This window comes from Nothoprocta perdicaria, unplaced genomic scaffold (assembly GCF_003342845.1).
Source record: "Nothoprocta perdicaria isolate Ctin4 unplaced genomic scaffold, notPer1 scaffold_167, whole genome shotgun sequence".
Classification (NCBI taxonomy): Eukaryota; Metazoa; Chordata; class Aves; order Tinamiformes; family Tinamidae; genus Nothoprocta; species Nothoprocta perdicaria.
In genome coordinates, this window is record NW_020454838.1 from 614,502 (window position 1) to 624,823 (window position 10,322).

At 44.0% G+C, this 10,322-nt stretch overlaps 1 protein-coding gene across 2 annotated transcripts in view; it reads left to right on the forward strand.

The window, feature by feature from the left end:
- Positions 1-9,905: 9,905 nt before the first annotated feature.
- SOX5 (SRY-box 5) overlaps positions 9,906-10,322 on the forward strand; it is a 271,463-nt gene continuing 271,046 nt past the window's right edge. For both annotated transcript variants that reach the window (XM_026035780.1, XM_026035781.1), the window contains exon 1: positions 9,906-9,998. In XM_026035780.1, coding sequence (XP_025891565.1) covers positions 9,961-9,998 — 38 coding nt within the window. In that variant the 5' untranslated portion in view covers positions 9,906-9,960. The remainder of the gene's footprint in view (positions 9,999-10,322) is intronic.

Consider the following 10,322-nt stretch of genomic DNA (forward strand, 5'->3'; position numbering starts at 1 on the left):
TTCTATATGAACAAAAAGCTAAGGGACTGTTTAGAGAAAAGATGAATAATAAAAACAGCCTTACAAAATAATATGTAGCACGAGAAAGGAAGATCCTTTATTCCTTTTTACTTCTTTAGCTATTACACAAACAAGTCATTCAGTCAAGTGGAAAGGTAACAAATACAAAAGACAAACTTGGAAACACGCTTATACAACTTACAGTTGACTTTTGTATCACTTTCCAAACTCCCTATCTGAAGGGGGAGGACAGGGAAATAGATGTTGAAGTTGGGCCTGAAAAAACTTCCTTCCTCCACAGTGCTGGAGGACCCTGTCCCTGACAGGTAGGGTTCAACCTGGCTGCAGGCTCTGTCCATCCCTGGTGGCCTGCGAAGCCCTGGGCTGCGCCTGGGAGCACCAGCGAGCCGGGGTCAACAAGCCACCGTGTGCAGGTAACACGAGGACATGCCGGGTCTCGGGTATTGTGCTTGCCCATTTCTCTTTTGTGTATTGATTTATTTATATCTTCTAAATTTTGCTCTAGTTTAAGGCTGCGGCCACTTGTGTTAAGAGTATTCCTCAGAGGTAAAGCTGGCTACCAAAAGACAAGGGCTGGGAATAAACTTGCCTCTCTTGTTATAGGTTGTTTGCCCAGTCTGAATCCCTGCCCTCGGAGACATCCAAGACATTATGTAAGGGGGAACGTTTTCCTTGGTGAACCTCTCTGTAGGATCTGCACTTGAGGTAGAGTTTCTCTTAAATTCTGTGTGCGCTTTCTTTTTGTTTTTTTTTTTTTTTTTTGGACTATCATTTATAATGAAGTTTATTTTTTTTTACACAATATACAACTTTTTCGTGCAATTAAACCACAAACTGTGGTAATGTCATGGGTGTTCATTTAGTAACCAGTGTGTGATGTCCCACAGATCACCGTATGTCTGTGACCTTTCTAGAGAGAGTAGGCATGAAGCTCTGCGTAGTGGCTTTTGGGCCGAGGGGCTGTCCTGACCATACACACCTGGTTAACTTCCACAATAGTATTGGAACCCCTCTGAGAAATTTATGGGAGATTAAAAAAAAAAGTTACCAGAAAAAAAAAAAGATAGGTGCTCCTGTCTCCTTTTACTTTTCCAAGCAATTTGTGGGTCTGGTGCCATTTTCCTTGCTAGCTCAGAATTCATTAGAAAACAGGCTTCACCTGTGGCATTCTCATGTGTGAGATCCTTGCCCAGATTTTGAACCATGTTGCTCTCAAGAAAGGGCAGTGGCTATATGCAAATACCAGGGGAGATGGCTGCCAGGATTCATTGTGTGCGGTCAAATGCTAAAAAGGTATGTAAGAATTTGATTGTGTCTCTTGAAAAGGTGTCAAAAGAGTATCTCTGCTATCTGATGTGGTGGCATTCAGTGTTTCTGTATTTTGACATTTTTCTGCATATGCTAGAGGTTGTTAGCATGCAGAACTTACCTAATTTATTTTATTTTATTTACTGGACAGAGGTCAGGTCCTTTAGAAATTATGAACTGCGTTCACAGTGAATCAAAATATTTAGGTTGCTTGTGAGGTTCAGGCCTTGGCATGATGTCACTAGTTACTTCTGCGCAGCTTTGAAATAATGACAAAGGGAAAATGCATCAACAAAGAGAGAGAAATTAAACTTTTTAAAACAAAACAAAAGCCACATCAGAAACAGAAACTGTTATTTAAGGAGAAAAAGCGGGTGACCAAATGTGCAGTCTGGATTCAGTACAATGCTATATGGCAAGAGAAGAGACACTCAGTTTTGGAGCTTCTCCAGAAAGAAGAAAATTTATGACATAATTTTTCTTCGATAAACATTCCTGAGAAAAGAGGTTGTGTTTTAATCTTAATGAATGTTTGCTTCAATCCAGTGGGGCTTTGTGTTGGCCATCTTTTTTTATATTTCCTTTCTGGTTCCTTTATATACTGAGTATACTGTTAAAGACACGTCCTGCTCACAAGCTAGTTGGCAATGGAAGGTAGTCCCTGGACCCTGGATTGCACCAGTGCTTTTGCTGCATGCCTCTTGGTATTCTGAATACCCAATGTTTTTTTAAGTCCTTCTCTTATAGAGATGCATATCCTGTCACTAGGATCATTGCTTAATTTACACTTTGATTTTACCAGTGTTACATATAGCAAGGTAAATATCAGTACAGTGCATTTAATAGACACAAGGTTGTATTAGCTTTATCATCAAGTGTGTGTGTGTGTATATGTGTACATATATAATACAGGCAAATTGCATGTGTGGTAGGGTGGAAAGGGAATATATTTACCATTCTTATGAATTTTAAAAATGGGCGTGTCAGTCTTCATATTTCTTGAAACATACATTTTCAATATAGTGTTTAAAGGAATTCTTACGATTGTAGAGTGTAAAAAGGAAGAAAACAGGTAAGTAATTTATAGAATGTATGAATATTGCCTTTTCAGGGTTCGTCTGTTTACATTCTGAATTGTAGACTAGTTTGGATAGAGGATATTTCTTACCAAAGACTTGATTCTTCATTGCTCTTCAAGTTCAAAGTGAGCAGAAAATGTTAATATTGTTTGGAAGTGTTTTACAGTCTTACTTTTCTTTCTGGTCTGAGCATTTGAAATGAAGAGCAATCATGAATTCAGATCTATGTGTTTGTATCGTGCCCACTACAGAAGAGCTGAAGCTGAAGGTGGCTACAAGCCCTACAGTAAAAGTGTCATAAATTTTCATAACTGCACAAAAAGACAACTGCTCCTGCTGTAGAGAGGCAGATAGGAGATGTACAGCTGTGGGCCTGGAAAATGTTGATTGCAAACAGTGGAGTAAAGCTCAGCATCACAAAAGGAAATCTGGAATACCTTCACAAAATGTGCCAGGGATTATTCCAAAACACCTTTGTACCTTAAATTATGTGATGGTTGTTTTATATCAGACAGTCAATCAGTGGAAGCAAATCTCTTTTAAATTAGGTGTCCTTGGTGCACAGGTTAGTAATAGAATGATATAGGGGGAAGAACAGTCAGATTAGAAATACAGCACCAAAATATGAGGGCTCTATCCCTATTCAGTGGCTAAAAGAGTCTGTATGTTTACTGGGAAAGTGATAAGAGCACGGTCATTAAAACCTGCAAGAATTCTGTTGAGGGACACTTAGACAAGCACCTTGGATTAAGCAGGACTATCTGTTAGTTTCAGTGCTCTCTAGATCATGCTTAACAATGATTATCAACATTTATAAATAGATCAAAAGTGTGTTATAGGATACTAAGGCTCCAAAGCTTTGTTTGACTGTAAAGCTTTGGCTGGCTCTTCAGTAGAGGCTTGGCGTCTCCCAACTCCTCCCCTGCACATACAAAGGGAAAAGGGAGTAATTTGTATCAAGGAGAGTTGCTGTGAGCTCAATTAAGTTGCTTGTGGGCAGGTATTTATGTTTTCCTGATAGTTATCAGAAATCATACTGAAAAGGAGCGTCCCTGTTGGCCTCCCAAGAGGCTGAAGATGGGGTGGGTGCTGTCAGTGAATAGGCCCACCCCTCATCATCCTCGTGAGGACGGAGGCAGAATAAGGAGATGACTTTAGGTAAACTGAAGTGTTTGGTCTCCTGGTAAGACAGTACGTTTTCTGTGGGGAAGAAAAGGTGCTCAGAAAATAATGAAAATATATATACATATATGTATATATTAGAGCAGCACGTTCCTGTAGAAATAATATTTTATGTAGAAACCCTCAATGAGAAATTGCAATTTGAAATGTAGTCTGTTTCTTAAACTTTTTCAAGCACAACTTCTATTAGGTGGGTATGTCCATGGTTCTTTGTGATTTTTTTTTTTTTTTTTGTGAACTATTCTGGGTTTTTTAATTTTTTTTTGTTTGTTTCCCCCTTCAATTTGCTTTTGTGTAGACCAGGCAGACACTAAAAGGACCTTGGTAGCTAACACACAGTACAAAGAAATAATAAAATAAACTGCAAAATAAAGTTCCTTCCTTTTTTGATAAAGGATCAAATAAAAAAATCAGCCATTCATCCCTGATTTCTCTCACTTTCACAATTAGAATTTTGCTTTGTTTTGCCACTAGAGAACATATAAACACACACAAAACTAATTTTATATATATATATTATATATTTCTTTTCTAAAAATAACATAGCTTACTTCATACATATATTAAATTGGAGTTTCTTCTATGCTGGTAGATGTGGAGTGGCCAGAATAAAAGAAGTGCACTGACTTGATTTTAAAAAATGATGATGATCCTTATTGTAAAGTTTAGTGACAAAATTCCTTAGGGAATTTTGAATTCAAATTTTAGCTGAAAGTTCAGTTTTCTCATTTAGAGTAGTGTCAATTCCCTTTTACAGGGTGGGTTGCAGATGATAGGCCAGTGCTGAAATGTCCCATAAATAGCTGCAAAATTAGGGCTTCCCATTTGCAAATGAGATGGTTTTATTTTTCCTTGAAGAAATTCAGTAAATTGAAAAACTCTAAATAGCACAGAAATTTCAGTTCTCCAGACTGCCTTCTCCTTTTCAGCTTTTGCTATACTATATTCAGCACTCGGCTGTGCCAACACCAAACATGCCTGATGTGGCAATTCTTTTTAAGCATAAATTAGTTATATTTCTAAGAGTTATCTTCTCCTCTTGACACACATACTTAATACCCATTAATGGAAATGGAGTTAGGCATGCACGCTGAAAGGAAAAATCTGTTCCTAAGCAGATGATCCAAACTGCATTGTAGCTGAACGTGTCCATACTCTGAAGTAAGCACTCATTATCTGCAAGATATTCTTCATAGTAAATGCATCAATGCCGCTCCATTCTCCCCGCGTTCTCTCTCAACCTGTTCCAAAACACCCGTTCTTAGAAACTTTACAGATTCTTTGTAATGCTGTAGTTGTTTTGGATGCCTGCCTTACAAAGAAAGAGTCTTCAGAATTTTGCCTATTTTTCTGTGAGAATTTTCCAGCAAATCATTCTGCGGAACATCTTACATTTCCTTGGATTTTGTGGGTCTCTGTTACACTCTAAACCTTACACTGGAAACAACAAAACCCAAAAAGCTCCTTTTTCTTTTTTTTTCCCCTTTCTCCATCACTTCCTTCACTTACTGTATTGTAGCAACTGCCAAAGGCACTAGGCTGAAATGTTATCATTTGATGAATTTAAGAATTTTTTTTTTTGTTTGAAGTTTTCTTTCTGACAATATGCTTGTATAAAAACCTGTGGATTAGATAGGTCTAGTATTTCAGAGTTATGGTATGTCTAACTTGAGCGGGGTGGTTAATTGATTTCTTTTGGTTCACCTCTTGAACTGGAAAACTACAATAGCGACAAAAATTCAGCTGAGTTTAAAAATTCATGTAAGAGTTTATAATTTATTTCCCTCATCTAAATGAAGGTCAGAGATTTTTTGTTTAATTCAATACAAATTGCCTTGTTTTACCTGGACCTTTTTGTGTAGGGCACATTTAAAGGAAGAAAAGTAAGAAAAATGGAGATGCACTCAACTGCCCTGGGAGGGAAGGAGACTTAATTTTCTCATCAGTTGAAGATATTTGAATTTATATATCCAGAAATTTGAATTTGAAAGACAGCTGGGCAGAGATCTCCCCCACTGCAAGCAAATTTTTTTTCTACTGACCTGCTCACTAAAAAGGGACATTAGGGGTAATGGCTACAACTCGAAACACAGGCAGTTCCATCTCCATGTGAGGGTGACAGAGCCCTGGCACAGGCTGCCCAGGGAGGTTGCGGAATGTCCTTCTCTGGAGATCTTCCAAACTCGCCTGGATGCCGCCCCGTGCTCTGGCTGTCCCTGCTGGAGCAGGGGGTTGGACTAGGTGATCTCTAGAGGTCCCTTCCAACTTGATTCTGTAACTTGCAATTACCAGAGAAAAGTTTCAAGACAGGGTAGAGCTTCATATGATAAAATCTGTAGTGACATGTTACATACACATTCTTATTTCTCATTCAATGTTCATTTATTTTAATTCCTTAGTTTTTCCACTTTCTGATAGGATAGCAACCTTTGTTATGTGGCCTTGCCTTGTCTAAAAAGCAAGGCTTTAAAGTTAAGGCAATATGACTTGTAGGAAGGTTTCAGAGATTCTCGAAACCATTTGTTCTGCTTTCTCTCTTCTCCCTCTTGCAACTGCAGTTCGACATACTTACCAGAACATAATTTTATAGATAGAAATACAATGGTAACAGTTTCTTTTTTTTCTCTCTCCTTTTGGACCCGACTCGGATTCCTCCTACGGAGCTGGGGGAGGGAGCTCAGTAGTCACAAAAATTGTAAGATTAAAGAAACAAGAAAGAAGGTACCTTAGGAGAAAGCATAATATGGGGTGAGGGTAAGTGTTATAAATTGAGGAGTTTAAAAAAAAAGGGGGGGGGGAGGGGTTCAGGTCAGAAGCATTCAGAGGAATGGGCTCTGCTTCCTTCCATTTCCTCTCCCCTCAGCAGTTCCTCACTTATCTTTCAGTTTTCTTCCCTGCATGTTTTTTTTTTTCCCCACACTTTTATTATTTAGCATGCTTTCTAGTCCAGTTAAAGCCCTATTCCATATTTCCTGATATTGATGGTGATTGTTTGTGTTTGTGATGGTAGTAGTTGGCCAAGAAAGAGCCCCATGGTGTCACGCAGTGACACCGGCTCTGAGGAGGATGTCATTGTTGCGCGGAAGATCTTGTGGCACACATAGGAGTTGACAGAGGAAGGAAATAAATATGTGAGAAGAGAGCATGGAAGGACAATAGGAAGAAACAGGGTAGTTGCAGGACAGAGGTGAGATGGGGAAAAACAAAAGGTTTTGAGGTTAGGGAGCTGAATGGCGCTAACACCAAGGCAGATACAAGAGTCTGCTCTGCCAAAATTTGTTGACAGCTCTTTTGGTAAGAGGTCATCTCCATTTTCCCCCAGCTGGGGCTGCCTCCTGGCTTCTCTTTGCAGACTCCTGCCAAGGCAGGGGAAGTTAAGTGGAAGGTGGCAGGAGGAAGAGCATGTGCAGGTGCTGGGGGGCAATGGTACATCTAAGGGAAAGCGGAAGCCTAAGACTGAGGCTTCACAAATGCTGAAGACTGTAAATATATCTTCAAATTGCATTTTAACCAAATAGTTAGATATGAAAGCAATGTCTTTGTAGAAGAAAAAACAAAAACAGCTGAAACAATTTGTTGGACACAGAGGAAGTGCATATTTCAGCATATAAGGCCTCTTGCCAACAACAGGGCATGTGAGATCTTTATTTCTCATCCTTCTGCTGCAGTGGCCTATCTGTGTCGGCATGGGCAACCTACTTAACCCGTCTGCATCTTAGTTTCCGTGTTTGAGGCCAAATTCTCCCACTAAGTAGCCTCCTACCCTACACAGATTTGCTGATTTGAATGGAGCCCCTGTGGAGTGAGATACTTTTCAATACAAATAAAGTTTGAGAATAGGCCCTAATTATATTTATTACCTGCAGAGGAGTAATGTGAGATTTAACATGGTTTGAGGCCCTCAGCTGAAAGAAAGTATCTGGATTTGTCTTTTCTAATCATCTGCTGCCTTTTCAATGTCTACTTCATAACTACCGCAAAAGAGCTAGCTACTAAACAAAAAATAATAATAACGAGAAATCCTTGCACATGTATTAGCTAAGTTTGTCAGTCTGCTGTGAATGAACCCCTGTGGCAAAGAGGACATGCTGGGGGCTGCCCAAGGAAATGGCTTTACCCTGCCCCACAGTGCGGAGCCAGTAGGTCCACCCTGTGCTGGGCGCTCACACGTCCTGCATGACTCTGTTCCAAGTACTGGGATGAGGCCGGATTCAGAGACCAAATCTTCATGGATCCGCTTTTGCAGCCCATAACGAAGGCACCTTTGCAGAGATAGCTGCAGCGCGTCCTTCCGTGAGCACTGGAGCGCCCTTTGGGGTCCCTGTGCCCAACTTGGCAGCAGCTTCGCCGTTCGTGATGGAAACGGCCGACCCGGAGCTCCAGCCGACAGTGCCCTTGTGCCACGTGGGGCTGACAGCCCCACCGTGAGCCTGGCGGTTTACACCAAGGGTAAACGGAAACAAATTAAACAGCATAGCTCTTTGATATTTATGAAAATAGTAAGCTCTTCTTGGGGGTTTTTACTTATTTATTTTATTTTGTTAAAGACAGCAGGCGCGAAGATGGTGAGCGTTTTACGGGCATCCTTCTGGGTGCGGACACTTGTGCGTATTTTGAAAACTAAACCTGCTTTCCCCGCACAGGGAAGGGGGGCAATGGACCTAATCAGGCTGCGGTGGGGTCAAAACCTCATGGTTTTTAAAGGCCCTTAATGTTATCCAGCTGCAAATTAAGGAGGGGAGGAAAAAAAAAAAAAAAAAAGAGAGAGAGAGAGAGAGAGAGAAAGGAATTAGGGTTGGGGAACTGGAAAGAATGGAGTATAGATAGGCGCTCGTGTGTGGGTGTGCATGCATGTGTGTGCTAAAGAACAGGCAGGCTCAGAGTTTTTCCTTTTTCCTTTTTTTCTTTTTTTGTTAAATTTTCCTCTCTTCAACACTGCCCCCCCCCCGAGCTCCCCGCCGTCGCGCGTGCCCCCCACGTGGGCCCGGACGGCACTTGCCAGGGGGGGCTCCCCACACGCAGCCCCCCCCTGCCCCGCGGCCGTGTCCGTGGGTCGGTCCCCCTGCCGCGGCCGTGTCCGTTGGTCCGTTGGTCCCCCCCGCCCGCGGCCGTGTCCGTTGGTGCCCGCGGCCGTGTCCGTTGGCCGTGCTCGGCGGCGGGGCGGGCTCGGCGCTCTCGCCTTTTGTGCCGCCGCGCGTGTGCGTGGAGGGGCGTCCACGCCGACCCCCCCCACACACTCCCGTGGGTCCCCCCCGCACTCGTGTCGCCTGTGCTCGTCCCTATGGCCGTGCGCGGGGTCCGCTGCCCGGGGCCGGCGGGGACCGAGGGGGCTGCCCCCTGCCCGCTGCTCGCTACCCGGGGCGGGAAGGGAGCGCGGCGAGGCCGGGCGCTCGTGGCGCCCCCACGGGCGGGCGGGCAGCTGGGTGCTGATGACGGTGATAATAATAACAAGAACTAATAAAAAGAAAGACAAAGTGAAAGTTTTATTTTTGTTGTTGTGTGCGCGCGTGCGTGCGCTTTGGCATGTGCGCACCTCTTGCCTTCCCACCGCGGGGCTGCTGCGGAGCTGCCATTTTATTATTTTATATTTTTTGTTGTTGCCGTTGTTGCCAGGACGGTTCGCAGCACTTTGTGGCAAGGCAGCAGTGAGAGCGACAGAGTGAGTGACAAGTTGTTTACAGGTTTCCTTGAAGGGGCCTCTGCTATATTTCAATCTGTCAAAGTTGCTTTTCTTCCCTCAGAACAATGCCTGATTGTTGTGGTTTTTTTTTTTTTTTTCCCCTCAAAGAGAGAGAAAGAGGGAGAGACCAGAGGAAAAAAAAAAAGGGGGGGGGGGAAGGGGGTAAGGAATGAAAATTCTTCGGAGCACAAATGCCTCTGGTAACATTTTTATGTGTCTAATCTCTTCTGCCCCCCTCCTTTTCAACTCGGAGAGAGTTGATAACTGTTTCGGTTTAATCAGCCTGCTCTCGTTTTATCTCCTTTCCCCGCTGATCTTCCTCAGCGCGCAGGGAGGAGGAGGAGGAAGGCGCGGGGGGGGGGGGGGTCGCTCGCCGTTTGCCGGGTTTATTTTATCTGCAGAGCGGGCGCTTTGGGGGCCACTCGCCCCGCGCGCGGGGCCCGCGGAGGCTCCGCCGTGGGGGGAGCGCGGCGCGGCGTGGCGCGGCGCGGCGGCTGCCGCCCGAGCGCGTGCGCTACCCCTTTAAGAGCCTGGTCAAGGAGCCCTCGCGCGCACAGAGGCAGAGGGAGGGAGCGAGCGAGCGAGGGAGAGAAAATCAATCGGTTTAGAGGGTTCGGACTCACTTGACAGGTTCAGTTGGAGGCGATCCTAGGTGGCTGCCGCGACAAAGGGAAATTGTGCTTTTCCAGCATGCTAACTGACCCTGATTTACCTCAGGAGTTTGAAAGGTGAGTCGAGTTGCGAGTGCGTGCGTGCGTGTGTGTGTGTATATGTGGGGGGGGGGGGGAGGGGGTGGTGGTTGTGGGTTTTTTTGTTTGTTTGTTTTGTTCCCCCCCCGCTTCTTTTATACACATCTGTAGAATGTGTGTGTGTATATATATATGTATGCACACACGCACATTTTTCATGTATATTTTGTTTTTAATTGGAGCACGCGTGTTCGCGCTGCGCGCACGCACACGCACCCGCGGACACGCAGGGAGCGAGCGCGGGGCGCGCAACTCCGGGAGATGCTCCCTGCCCCTCGCCCCCCCCGCCCCGCCCCGCCCCGC